At 39.8% G+C, this 14,588-nt stretch overlaps 1 protein-coding gene and 1 pseudogene across 4 annotated transcripts; one reads left to right on the top strand and one right to left on the bottom strand.

The window, feature by feature from the left end:
* Positions 1-627: 627 nt before the first annotated feature.
* LOC103435585 (periodic tryptophan protein 2-like) lies at positions 628-5,049 on the top strand (annotated as a pseudogene).
* Positions 5,050-6,142: 1,093 nt separating this feature from the next.
* On the bottom strand, positions 6,143-9,965 carry LOC103435462 (monothiol glutaredoxin-5, mitochondrial-like). 4 transcript variants are annotated; one of them, XR_011571192.1, is made up of 7 exons: positions 9,557-9,965; positions 9,388-9,455; positions 8,765-8,828; positions 8,022-8,088; positions 7,808-7,859; positions 7,074-7,173; positions 6,143-6,451 (listed from the first exon to the last, which is right to left on the bottom strand). XR_011571192.1 is itself a non-coding variant. In XM_029104290.2 (6 exons), the coding sequence occupies exons 2-6, from the start codon at positions 9,392-9,394 to the stop codon at positions 6,420-6,422; spliced, it is 270 nt and encodes an 89-aa protein (XP_028960123.1). In that variant the 5' UTR covers positions 9,395-9,455; positions 9,557-9,965; the 3' UTR covers positions 6,143-6,419. The 4 variants fall into 4 exon arrangements, 1 of the variants encoding a protein (XP_028960123.1); XM_029104290.2 differs by lacking the exon at positions 7,808-7,859; XR_011571191.1 differs by lacking the exons at positions 7,074-7,173; positions 7,808-7,859.
* Between the last annotated feature and the right edge of the window lie 4,623 nt (positions 9,966-14,588).

Here is a 14,588-nt window from a genome sequence, read left to right as displayed (position 1 = left end):
CTTTTGAAGTAAATGCAAGTGGATTACGAGATTCAATGTGATGATGAATCTCAAAAACTGTGTGCTCAAACTCAGGCTTGTTATAGCAGTTTTGACATGCATAAGAATCCAGACAATAAACTCCAACTGAAAAGCACTCACAATAACTGCCAATGATGAGAACACGCTGAGACGAACTGCTAGAATAAACAATCGTTGACTTGTATTTGTTGAATTGTAAGCTCTGAGTTGATTAGAATTAGAAAGAATAAGCTTTGTTATTTAAAGGTGTATTCACCTGAGTTAAAAATACCAAGTGTAAGGCTCATGATGTAAGGCTGACATTGCTATGTGTAAGAATCCTAGAATATAGCTAGAAGAGGGGCTGGGATCACTTTGATGTGTAAAGGATCCCAGCTGTATAACTAACCATTATACAGTGCACGAGTAGAGTGTGCTGAGAGAGAAGCATCAGAAATCCTTTTGTGTTCATCACCATTTTTCTTTCATTCTTTGTTTCACTTTCTTATCATTCAAATATAATCATAACACTGTAGAAACAACAACACTATTTCCCTATTTGTCAACAAGTTACTATGGGAAATTTGTTGTTTATAAGCTCAACTGAGATGGTTTTCATGGGGTTTGATGTTTTCTCCTACAAATGTGAGTTTACTTATATTATATTTGATTGTTCTGCTGGTATAATTGTTGTGTTGGTTTATTATAAATGCACATGCTTCTATAATGCTTACTTGGGCTGTTGCAGATGCATATACTTTTATAGAGTTGGTTCCTATTTATGATTTAAGGTGTTTTCTTTATGTATATTGTTTTTATTTTCTCATGCAACCAAAGTTTATTTGCAAGGTTTAACGTTGATAGCTGTTGGAGCTTGATGCGATGTTTTTCTTCCACATGTAGGCAACTTTAGCTTCATCATCATGGGACAGAACAGTTCGGTTGTGGGATGTTTTTGATGGAAAAGGTGCTGTTGAAACAATTACTCATCCACATGATGTTCTTACACTGGTTTACCACCCTGATGGAAAGCAGTTGGCTAGCAGCACATTAGATGGTCAAATTCATTTCTGGGACCCAATTGATGGTTTATTAATGTATACCATTGAGGGCCGTAGGGATATTTCTGGAGGTCGTCTTATGACAGATTGTAGATCAGCTGCCAACTCAAGTTCAGGAAAATTCTTCACAACTTTATGTTATTCAGCTGATGGGAGTTACATATTAGCTGGAGGAAGTAGCAAATACATCTGCATGTATGATGTTGCTGATCAGGTTAGTTTCTTACATGGGCAAGCTTTGAACAGCATAATTCACACTCGATGATGTTTCTCAAGCTTTCATTTTTTGCATTTTCTGTTGCTGTTTCGTTTTCTGGCTGGCACATCAAGACCTTAACATCAAGCTATATGCAGTTATGCACACACACCTCTTGCATCTTTTTTATGCTTGAAGAAACTGCTTGGAAAAGCATGAGCTATATTTTCATTAACAGTTGGGTCTACACATTCTTACATAAGATACTGTTATTTACTTTGATTTATTGCAACTTTAGCCAAAATGTGATGAGGTTTATTAAAAGAGCTGTACAACTTTCCACCTCTTGGCCAGTGTCCCAATGAATTAAGATTTCTCCAAGTATAAGTCACATATTCAGAACATCAAACATCTAATGAGAACTTTGATTAGGGCTGTGCAACTTCCATGGTTACCTGAATACTCCATTTCATTCGAGTTTAGGATGAACTTTAAGCAGTTTGTTGTATATCATTTTTGAAATAATAGGCGTTTTTTTCTAACTTCTGTATGCTTATTTCTTTTGACGTCTTGTATGCATATGCTCTTTGGTAGATTTTTTCTGGCCTTAAACCTGCTACAATCTGCTTGTTTCTACATCAATCATCTAAACTTATTCTTTAGAAAATACACCAACTTTTTTCTCCCAATGCTTTTTTTTTTCCCACAGTTGAGAAATATATCATTGCATTGGTAAAACAACAATGTTTTTAATTCCAGTGTGAGAATGCCATGTAAGTTGGGAAAAGAGAAGTTAGGGTGTATATAATTTTCCTTGTCTGTATTGTATATGTATCGGTGATTGGGTACATCTCCTGTCTGCGTCACTGGGTACCATTGTATTCCTCTAAAACTAACTTGTAGAGGAACTCCACTTCTTCATTATGTTCAAACCTCAAAGTTTTTAGGTCTATTGATGTAGTGAATTTATTTTCGCAGGTGTTGCTGCGGAGGTTTCAAATAACTCACAATGTATCTTTGGATGGAGTTCTTGACTTCTTAAACTCAAAGAATATGACAGATGCTGGACCACTGGATTTAATTGACGATATATAGAAGACGGTGTTGACAAGCAAACCCAGGGAAAGTTGGGTTATGATTTACCAGGATCCATGCCTAACCATGGAAGGCTGGTTGTTAGAACAAAATGCTTGAGAATTGCCCCCACTGGTCGGAGCTTCTCAGCAGCAACAACAGAGGGAGTTCTAGTTTATTCAATTGATGATTCCTTTATCTTTGACCCAACTGATCTTGACATAGATGTCACACCTGAGGTACTTGGTGAAACTTTGAAATATTACAAAATTCCCTCTACTCAGATTACCCATGAAACATTTTTAAAGCTTTGTTTTGTTAAAACTCAGTATGCCACCAGAATACAATTGCTCGAATTAAACATCAATATTTGTCTGATAAAAACATAAACTTAATTGAAGAAAAACTAGGTAGACTGTCCACCTTTGAACCTAGAGGAGGCCCCATGGGCACCTGGAACAAAGGTGCCTCTGTTCCAAAGTTAGGGCTGGTTTGGTATTGCTGTGCTTTGAAAAAAAAACTGTTTTTGTTGTGCTGTAAAAATTAGTTTTATAACTAGGGTTTCAATCAATTCCTCCCTATTATCGTAAAGGATATTCACCCAAATACTATCAAATCAATTAGTCTTACCATGATACTTATTACGACTCCAATATATTTGTAACACTAGGCCTCCGAGAATCCTTAAGCGTATCCATGACTTGTAAGTCAAGTCGTCTTAGTTCTCCATTATTCTCGGCATAACTCATTGTCATTCACATAAGAGTTTTACACAGCACCCTTTCCCCTCTGGTCATCTCACCCCCATATCCTCCTCCTTCCTCTCCCATTGATTGCACTCTTTTCCCTCCGGTTTCATGGCCATCCAAAATTGTGAAAATAAGCTGTTTTAAGTGTTTATCAAACACCTTTTTGAGCTCAGGTTTTTTTGATACCCACTTTTTATAAAAGTACCTTAGTACCAAACCAGTACTTTGGGGGAGAGCTACTGGATGACGGTGGCAGGGAGAGTGGATGGGGAGGAGAGAGAGATATAGATTGTATACAAGGGCCTCGTTTGGCAGCTCGGACTGTACTGACTATTTCAGTCGGATAGGATAAATAGTCGTCGGATAATACTGACTAAATTAGTCGGGCGTTTGGTATTGTATCGGATTAATTTATGCATCGGATAATACGTCGGACTATAATATTTTTTTTTTAAATTCACAATAATTGTTGTTAAAATTAAACAAAACAAAAACAAAAGGAAGAAAAAACAATAAAAAAAAAAGAAAAACATAAGAATAAAAAACCCAGGACTCTTCTCAGTCGCACCCTTCTTCTTCACCATCTTCCTCGCGCATCAATCCCACCATCGACGACCGATTGCAGAGGAGTAGCGGCCAGGGTCGATAACTCGGAGCCTATATTCGAATTCTTGTCCCCCTCCTCGTCAGAGCCCAGCTCCCTTCCTTATCGGAGCCCAGATCCGAGTTGCTATCCCCCTCCTCGTCGGAGCCTAGCTCCCTTTCTCGTCATCCTTCTCGTCATTGGAGTCCAGATCGAAAGAATTTGAATCATCATCTTCCTCCTTCAACCCATGGAATGTTTTGTTGTCAGAAATCAAAGGCGAACAAAGAGGTGGGGGTGTGTGTGCAAAGAAGGAGGAAGGAAGAGAGACAGAAAAAAAAAAATGGCGACGAAGACGAACTTGGAAGTAGACGAGAGATAGCAGGTGATGGGACAGAGTTGAAGGAGAGTGCGTGAGAGAGGGACGGAGTGAGCCAGTGTGAGCGAGAGAGATGCACCCGACTAATAATACAGAGGTTTGGGACGGGATAAACAAGCAGGTATGAAGGGGATAAAACAAGTGGGGCCGGATTAAGTAATACGGTGCTTATTTAATACGACGTTCACCAAACATCCGCTTCGTATTATTAGTACTATCCGGTGGTCTTATATGGCATGCCAAACGAGGCCAAGGTTTATAATGGATATTAATGAATTCATGATTGGAAGGCTTGCGAGAAAATTTGGAGGTAAATACTAATAGTGAGACCCTTTGTTAAAATGGCACTAATTTTTTTAGTTTTTGTATATTTCTACCTTCAATTTTGTTTTCTTTTCATTTGTTTCCTGATTACATTGTTCTGCAGGCTGTTGATGCTGCACGCAATGAAGATAAATTGAGCAAGGCTTTAATCCTTAGTCTCAGATTAAACGAAGACAGTCTAATTAAAAAGTGTATTTTCAAAGTTAGTCCGATAGACATCCCTGCTGTCGTCTCATCAATTCCGTACAGATATTTGCAAAGGTTAATTGAGGCATTTGCAGATCTGTTAGAAAGTCGCCCACATTTGGAGTTCATACTTCGGTGGTGTCAGGTACTTTTATTGGCTTCCGTTTCTACTGAGTTCAGATGCTGTGAACGCGTTACAGTAGCATTGTTTTCATAGCAGGATCTCACTGATGGTTTGCGTATGTTTTGTCTTGCAGGAGCTCTGCAAAGTTCATGGTAACTCTATTCAACAAAACTCTAGAAAGCTGCTTCCTGCTTTAAAATCCCTACAGACGGCAATAACAAGAACACATCAGGATTTGAAAGAGACATGTTCTTCCAATGAATATATGCTTCAATATTTATGTTAAGCAAGCTCAGGGAAATGAAAAATGTTGCAACGCTGCTAAACACCTCGACAAAATTTTCAGAGTAAAAGATTACTATTTTCATTGCAATGTGTAAAATCAGCTTGCTTGGTTTGGGAACCCTCGTTGCTGTATTGAGATGTTGGAAAATACTTGAGCTGTGAAATTGGGACTCTGAGACAAGAACTGCAGTTTGTCGGCATCATCCGTGCAGGATGGTCTTGCAATCATCGCAGGCTCATGTACTAGTGGCATCAGTTAATGTTGTCTCTCAGATAGTTAGAAGTAGATTTGTTTTGAAACATTGTCCGACCCTAATAACCGTTCCCAACAGAATTAAAATGAAAAGCATCTAAAGCAAAAGGAAGAACATGATGCTCCCACATATGACAACCAGTTATTAGAAGCCCTGACGAGCAAAGGCATCAACAACAAAGTTTGCCTCTCTAAAGATATGGGTCTAAGAGATAATGCTAAATTTGGTCACCATCCATTTAATATCTTCAATGGTATGCTCTAGATTCCATGAAACCGAGCACACTCCTTGCATAGCCTGGATGACTAGCTTGGAATCGCCTTCCACCATGATCTTCGACACACCCTTTCTAAGAGCAAACATTAGGCCCTCTATTAGACCTTTAGCTTTGACTTCGGAAATAGTGGCTCCGTCAAGATTTAAAGCCCCACCAGGCCATTTAGTGGTAAGTGAGAGGTCTTAGGTTTGATTCTTGCCAAAGGCAAATTTGAACCATATTATTGCTAACCTATTGTGAAGCTAAGCACACCCCCTCCTTTTATCGCTTATAAAAAACAGAATAATGAAAAATCATAAATAAATTGGATAGCAACTATAGTTGTTATAATTTCCCTAAATCTTCAATTAATTTTTTTTTTTCTTGATGCTTATGAAAAAGCATTTCTTTGTTTGCAATCAGGTTTGATTTTCACTCCAGTAATGAAAGTTGTTGGCTGACATCTTATTTTAGAGGAGGGAAATAAACAAAGGTGTGTAGGCACGGGCAGATCCACATAGGAACCTGGGTGGTCTCGGGACCCTCCGAAGGATGGGAAAAGCGCATGTGAAGGTCACACCCATTCTCATCCAATCCTAGGCACCAGAACAACTAACTCAAACCCAATTCTCACATGAAAACCAGATATATTGCAGGAGGACGAAAGGAGATGAATAAAAAAGCGAGTTTTATTACTCTTGACATAATAAAATTAGGTTTATTAACTCTAGTGATACATAATCCCACATATTTGTAATCTTTCAGCAACCAAAAAAAAGCTGAGCCTCGTACAATCTTTCATTCTAGCTCCAAATTTCATTCCGTTTGCCCCCATGCGTTCGTATCGACACATACTATCCAAATATGTGAAAAAATGAACATGGGTGAAATGTATCATTCTACCCTCCAAATTCAACAACTTTTTCAGACTTCTTCTCTTGAAATGTGTCATTCTATCTTTCTACAGGCCAAGGGAACTTCTGCAAAGTCCACAATAATCATAAGAAAATAGTTAGCGGCAATGCAAAACAAGAAATGAAATTTAGTAGCTATTTAGTAGTCATGTTTGTTCGTAAACTCAAGCTATACTCGGTAACATAGAACCCGTTCCTTCATAATTTCTAGTTGAACTACCTATTGAATTAAAATTCCAAGACTTGAAAAGTACAACAAATAAGAAGAGCTTCACTCAACTTACTTCATTCAATATGTAAACTTGAAAAGAAAATTAATACAATCTGTCAGTCACTGCACCTGAAACAGTACTCTACTCCATTCTGGATTACTTTACGTTTTAGCCATTTCTGACAATTCTAATTGATTAGGTGCATCACGTATTTGTACAAAACTGACACTCTTTATGCAGGAAGTATCAAATGCACCTGTATGGATATGCTTGACACTGGCAAGCTATTTATATCTATCTTCAGCTAGTGGCGTCCCACTTTGATGGAACATATGAGCAATCATGATTCATGAAGATAGTGATATCACTATGCATTCATTTCAGTTATTCCGTTCATACATAGCTAGATTTGATTGCTAAATGAACTTTAGAAAGCCATGAATGAATGAAGGAGTATTGAACGACTTGGCACTTACGATATAGTTTTAATACTCTAACGGCAAGTGAGCTGAATCCACATTGAGGAAGTTCAGGCACTCCTTTCATATAAAGCATTACAGGGTTGTCCTTGACGTCCTACGCCAGAAACATACCAGAATTATTTAACGTAAAGGACAATTAACCTTCGTCCAGATGTAAGGATGGGCAACGGTTATGGCAGGTGGGTAACCACAGTTATTTATCCATAACCGTTTATTTCCATACCCGTATAACCGTTTACCCGTTCGGTAATTGTCTAAACGGTTATACCCATACCCATAACCGTTTATAAACGGTTAACCATACTCATAACCGTGTACCAATTTAATCACAACCGTTTAATACCCGTTTACTCATTTATCATTTTTAAACCCGTTTATCCTTTCTTTTTCACCATTTACTCCTTTTTCACCTGTCTACGTGTTTTTTTTAACAACTTGAAAATTAAAAAAGAAAAATTTGTCATAATTTTTTTTTTCTAACAATTAAACACCGTTATAGGTACATTCATCATACATTTCCGCATTTTAATTTTTTAAATCTTTATACCATTCCAATAATTGAAATAATAATTTACAGACGATATTTTTAACTTTTAGCAATGAAGGTAATATAAAATTTGCTAAGTATTCTTGGGTCACGAAAACTGTTAAAAGACAGTATTCTTGGGTTATTTAACTCGGAATGTAAAATATTAACATAATATATATAATGGACTATGATGACACACCCCGACCCGGAATGTCTACTTGGACTCCAAATTGAGTTGTCCTGGCCGACACCTGGAAGGTGACGAAGCCATAAAGTTTAGTGATGTGGAAAAAGTGAATAAATTAAACCTAAAAGTGCCTAATCAAAAGAGTGCGCGGGTGAGCGGGATTGAACCCTTTTCACACGTGATGTCAGAGCATAAGACAATATAGTAAATAGGATGATGGTTATACCACTGAAGGTAACCTTCTCCTGAGATTTGCTAGAATCCTCGTATACGCGTAAACACAGCTACTAAACCTGGAGGGGCGAAAAACAAAGTTGAGTGGGTAGCAAAACAATGCTTATACGAAAACCTTTATTTTTGAATATACTAACCCCTCGCCGTAAAACAAGTATAGTTTCCTCAAAACATACTACGTAAGTATGAAATCAAATATAACAGCAATATAACTAGAAATATGCCAAGTCATGAATTATCAAATGCCAAAGTAATATAATCATGTGATAATCAATTATAAGTAGTTTGTTCATCATCTAAGCTAGCACACGAGTCGGAACAGCCTAAGGCAATTCTACCCAACAGAACTGGGTGTAATCAATGCGCTCTAGTACTACGATCACACAAAGAGTGGTGCAGAAGCACGGTCACATACAAGTCGGATTGCCTAATGCAATCTACCCGACAGGACTAGCACCCAATTTGGATCCAAGGTGAGCGAATGGTGCGGATGTGAACATACATGTGAAGGACTGGCCCTGGCCCTGGGCGGAGTACTAACATCCGGGTGTAGGAAGATGAGCATGTACAAATATGTATGAATGTCATGACAATGATATCCTAACCATATAGTAGCATTTATCACAATTCATATCACAATATCGAATACTAGGCAATATAAGCGTAAAAGTGAAGTAACTACGCATTTAGGGAAACTATCAATATGTATAGGTATAAAATAAAATGCCCACTCACAGAGACTTCGCCGCTGACGAGCCACGCAACCTAGCGAAGATGCAAACACCACTAATAATTGCCCCTAAGCACATAAATGTACAATTAATAAAACTATATTATAACGATTGAATTTGGGAAAACGGACGTCAAAAATGGATTCAGGACGTCGAATTACCCTAAGAAGGGTCCCGCTTAAATTTCCTGAAGGACGGAATGTTCCCTGACGGATGGAATATTCCCTAACGGAATATTTCATCTGGGTTAAGGGTTATTAGGTTGGGTTAGTTTAATAGGTTGGACTTAAGGGTTTTAGGCCTAAAGGCCTAAACTAAAAGGGTTTAGGGTTTAAAATGCATGAGCTTAAAGCCCTAAAAGGAAATGGCCCAAAAGCCTTTAATTAACCAAATAATAATAATAAAAAAAAGGGTTAGGTTGGGCTGCCCAGGGTTTTGGGCTTGGCAAGAATGGCCCAAAGGGCCTGGGTTTGGGTTGTTGCTCGCCGGAGCTAAACGGAAGGGAAGGCCGGATTCAGCAAAAAAACTGAACAACCTTTAAACGTTAATAACGTTGTCAATACTCAACGAAATTGAGTTATTCAAAAATGAAAGTTGTAGTTCTCAAAGAGACGAAGAGAATGGTACCTTGCATGACATCTAACTCGTCGTGGTTTGGCCGGAAATCACCTCGAAAGCGTGGAGGTCGCAAAAAACTGGGTAAGATTCAAATGAGTATAACTTCTTCAATACTCAACGACTTTCGGTGAAAGAAAAAGGAAAGTTGTAGTACTCAGTGAGACGAAGAAATTGATACCTTGCACGCTGGCCAAATTGTCGTGGTTTGGCCAGAAATTGGCTCGAAAGGCACGGGTCAAACTTGAACTTCTCGAAACCGAGTTGTTTCACGTCAAAGCTTCCTCAAACCTTGACTAGGGACCGTAGGGAGTTGTGTAGAGGCTTTCCCAGGTCCTAAAACATCGTGACTCGGTTGAAAACACGTCGAACTCAACTCGTCCGAGTTCGGAACAGTGAAGATTTGGGGTTGGTCTTCCTTGTTGCAGAGAAAAGGGTGAGAGAGAGACATTCGGGGAGAGAGAGAGTGACTTGCATTTTCTGATTGGGTGAAGGTTTGTGGAAGTGTGATCACTAATTGGGTGCCAAAATTGAGGAAAGGCACTTGATTGGCTAGGAGGAAAAACAGGAAAAATGAATGGAGGAGAAGGTTTTGGAAGATATTTGACTGGTGAATGACAAGGAAAAGGCACGGGGTAGGTTTTAAAGAAAGCTCGGGGTAAATTTTCAAATTTTCTATAGTAAAAGGGAATGAAACCTATCCGTAACAGTGTTATTACATTGGTAGAAATTCTCGGACACTCGTAATAATGTGTACAATTTGATTGCGATAGCGAGAAATAAAATAAAAGCGATATAAATACGTCCATGTCACTTGCCAATAAGGGCGTAATAGTCATTTCACATAGTCGGAAATAAATTACATAAATAATATAGGGACGGGTCGTCACACATGAAATTTAAAGTGGTTAAAGAAAACTATATTATATTAGCTATAGAAATCATGAACTATGGTCAATAGCATTGATCTAAGTTTTGTCCGATAGGGAACATGATTTGTGTTAATTTTACATATATAAAATAAATGGGTAAATGGTTACCCGTTTATAACCGCGGTTAATACCCATAACTGCCAATTTAAATTTCACAGGTAAACGGTTATACCCATAACCGTTTATTTATCTAAACGGTTACCCATAACCATAACCGTGAAATTTAAATGGACGGGTAACCGTGGTTACCCATAACCGATGGGTATTTGCCCATCCCTATCCAGATGACAAAGGGAAGATAAAAACTTATGTTAAGAAGATTGGTTTGGCATACATACCTGTTCAACAAGGCCTTCAAACTAAGGTCAAAACTCTCAAGTTTATTAGTTGGTTTAAAATCATCATGCGTGTCGGGCTCATTTGGCACACTGGTATTGTATCTCATGCCACTGGGATAAAAGGATGCAGGTGCCTACCACCAAAGAAACCATTAAATGTTATCATCAACAAGTATGAAGCATACATGAACCAAATTCAAAACATGCCGCGGATTAATGTGTTGTTACAAACATATACACTCGCACAGATACGCACACATTCCTATACATGGCCTGGTAAAAAATGCAAGCATATTGTTTATACAATATTTAGGGCCTTGTATTTAGACCTCGTATAAATACTCGAAGGACTTAAATGTAATTATGTAATAAGAGAAGGGGCAAATATGTAATTAGGGAAGGAGCCTTTATTCTATAAAAGGGTCTCCTCACCCTCACAAACCCTAAGTCTCTCCTATCTAGAGCAAGACTCTCACACTCTCTCCCTCACAAATACTCTCAGATAAATACAATCAGTGTGGACGTAGCCTAAACCTTGGGGTGAACCATGATACATCTTGTGTTATTTACTTTCATGCAGATTCACGGTCGAATTTACGTTGTTCCAAGACCTCCGGTTTTGTGCATTAACATTTGGCGCCGTTTGTGGGAATCGATCCGAAAAGTTGTGTCGGTTCTCTTTCATTTTTTCATCTCACCACTGTGAATCTGCAAAAATCCCAAAAGCCTTATACCGGCAAGCTTCTGAAAAATCCATCTTAGAGTAGTCACCCCGTAAAAGCCAAGGCAGCAGCCAGAGCAAACCCAGCCAAAGGCTCCGACAAACATAAACCCAGCAAAAAACAGAAGTGGGCTGAAAATAAGCAGAAGCAGCGAGCTTAAAACCAACAGCATCACCGAAGCCAAGAAGCTCAACCCGTCCTCTGATTACTAAGCCAGTGAAAGTACCCAAAAGCACTTTTATGCTTGAGGTTTTGATATCTGTTGTCGCGCCCTGAGACTTCCACCACCACTGACGTCCTCATCTTTCTCTCTCCTCCCTTCCCTGGAGGCTAGCAAATGCGTGATCCCACTGGCCGTCTACATCTTCCCGATCCGCTTCACTGCCAAAATCTGGATTTGCCCTTTCTGCTACTAGCGCAAAAATCCACGTCTCTGAGCCCATCTGGATCTGCCCTTTCTGCTACTAGGCAAAAGACCCTGACGTCTTTGGAGAGCAGATATCCCCGCTCCCTGAGAACACAGACGAGCTTATGTTCGAGAATTCGTGGCCTACGGTTCCCTCGCCTCCCCAGAAGCTGCGTCCTGTCAGGGGCATCGACGCCAGGTCTCCAATGGACAGTGAAAGAAAGCCGGAGGATGTTGGTCCGACCAAAGTTGGGTCGGGAGATGAGGTAGAGGACGAGTCCAGTTCATCATCAGACGATGAAAGAGCCCCGAAGAAGAACAACATCGTCAACACCGCCGCCATTCTCCCCGGCCTCACCCATCTCCCCCGGCGCCTCCCTTCCCTGCACTACGGATACCTCACTGGTCGGCAGAATCATGCAGCTTGCAAGCTTTAAACTTTGGAGCCAGAGCAGTACGAAGGTCATTGGGCTTTCAATCATACTTTGCTTGCAATGTTTTAGTCAGGCAGATTCGGATAGAAGGTAAAAATCAGAACTATAGCCTAAAATGTGGAAATGAGGATTCAAGAGGTGCCTTGGTTGTTCTTGAAGGCTTAGATCGGTGTGGGAAGACGACACAGTCTGCTAGACTAGTCACAAACTTAGAGAGGTTAGGATATTCAGCTGAGTTGTGGAGGTTTCCTGACAGAAATGCCTAAAAGGAGAAGGACCCAACACTGGTTTGCAGATCTGGATCAATTTAAACTGACATTAAATATTAAGATTGAAGAGATTGCCATCAGATGATCAATTTAGCCCGTCAAATATGCAGATCCAGAAGGACCCAACACTGTTTTGCAGATTGAAGAGATTGCCTTCATTACCACCGACTACATGACCTATATGTTCAAGTACAACACAGTGCATGGCGCATGGAAGCACCATGAGCTCAAGGTCACTCCAAGACCCTCCTCTTCGGTGAGAAGCCTGTTGCTGTTTTCAGAATTAGGAACCCATAGGAGATCTCATGGGGTGAGGCCGGTGCTGACTGTGTTGTTGAGCCTATTGGTGTTCTCACCGACATGCAAAAAGCAGTTGTCACTTTGGCTGCAATTATTACCACAGAAATATCAGTGTCCAAGCAGTTGTCACGTTAGAGAAAAAGCAAAAGAAAGCAAGTGGGTGGTATCAAAGCTATCCTGTTACGTTTTAATATGCAGGGAATGGAAAAGAGAAAGAAAAGCAAAAGAAGAAAAGCAAAAAAAATTTCTTATTATTATGATTCCTTTTGTCTACCAGGTGAAGAGACAGAGAGTGCGACGGAAAGCAGAAAGCAAAAGTAAGGAATAAACACCCTACCAGAATGATGTGATTTATTTTCCTTACTTTAAAATGATGTAATTCATTTTTCTTATCTCTCGGAGACATCTGTATAAACCTTATCAAAGGGTAATAATACCAAAAAAAAAAAAGCAAAGCCCAAAATAAATGGGCTGGCATGTTGTGGAGGGCGAAGGCCCATAAGCCCAAAATAGCTCCAACCAGGTGATCAAAAGTACACCCAGTACTTCAAAATTATTCGGCAACCTGCCGCTATTACCACCAATCAGTTGATTAAAAGTACGCCCAGTACTCCAAAATTATTCGGCAACCTGCCGTTATTACCACCAACCAGGTGATGAAATGTACAACCCGTACTCTAATATCATTTGGCAACTAGCCATTCATGCCACCAACCAGGTGATGAAATGTACAACCCGTACTCTCCTTCATGCCACCAACCAGGTGATCAAAAGTACGCCCAGTACTTCATATTATACATGAGCATTATTCATGTTAATCATACATAAACATTCATAAGCATCACTCATATCAATCATACATAAACATTCATGAGCATCACTCACGTCAATCAAACATTCATGAGCATCACTCATGTCAATCAGCTTCAAAAGCTTCATTTACAAAAGCTCTAGCTTCGAAAGCTTCATTTACAGAGCTACAGCTTCAAAAGCTTCATTTACCAAAGCTCTAACTTCAAAAGCTTCATGTACAGAGCTACAGCTTCAAAAGCTTCATTTACAAAAGCTCTAGCTTCAAAAGCTTCATTTACAGAGCTCTAGCTTCAAAGCTTCACTTGCAAAGCTTCACCTACAAAGCCTCAGTGCAGGGTATACAAATATCGCCTCCGAACAACCGCCATTTCGGCCCACACATGGATTCAATTTGAAGTCTCCAGCCAACAGACTCTATTGATCGAAGACTTGAGAGACTACATTATGTACCATATATTGGGCCTTAACTGGGCCTCATGAAAAATACTTAGGGGACTTAGCCCATTACTTATGTATTGAGGAGCAAGCCCTTATTCTATAAAAGGGACTCCCTCACTTTCATTAGAGAGCACCCATTATTCATGTACTGAGGAGCGAGCCCTTATTTTATAAAAGGGACTCCCTCACCATCATTAGAGAGCAACGCCGCCAGCTGAGCAACCGCCTCGTCGCGAGCATCACTCCTAACCCATCACTTATGTATTGAGGAGTGAGCCCTTATTCTATAAAAAGGACTCCCTCACCACCATTAGAGAGCATTGCCGCCTACTGAGCAACCGCCTCGCCGCGAGCATCAACTCTAGCCCATCATTTATGTATTGAGGAACGAGCCCTTATTCTATAAAAGGAACTCCCTCACCATCATTAGAGAGCATCAACTCTAGCCCATCATTCATGTATTGAGGAGCGAGCCGAGCCAACCAAGGCAACATAAGCTACGAGCCGAGCAGCCTCGCAGCGTGTGCTACTTCTAGTTGAGCGTCATTTCAGATTGAGCAC

The sequence above is a fragment of the Malus domestica genome, chromosome 09 (genome assembly GCF_042453785.1).
Source record: "Malus domestica chromosome 09, GDT2T_hap1".
Classification (NCBI taxonomy): domain Eukaryota; kingdom Viridiplantae; phylum Streptophyta; class Magnoliopsida; order Rosales; family Rosaceae; genus Malus; species Malus domestica.
The sequence above is the reverse complement of the archived record's forward strand: the minus strand, read 5'-3'. Positions and strand labels throughout refer to the sequence as shown.

Excerpts from the sequence above, each read along its gene's own strand:
- LOC103435462 (XM_029104290.2), bottom strand. Across the intron at positions 8,089-8,764 it reads TCGTCAGCGGCGAAGTCTCT|GTTTAGTAGCTGTGTTTACG; the intron begins GTGAGTGGGCAT and ends TCGCCCCTCCAG. Across the intron at positions 6,452-7,073 it reads TAGAGTATTAAAACTATATC|AAGTTCCCTTGGCCTGTAGA; the intron begins GTAAGTGCCAAG and ends TGGACTTTGCAG.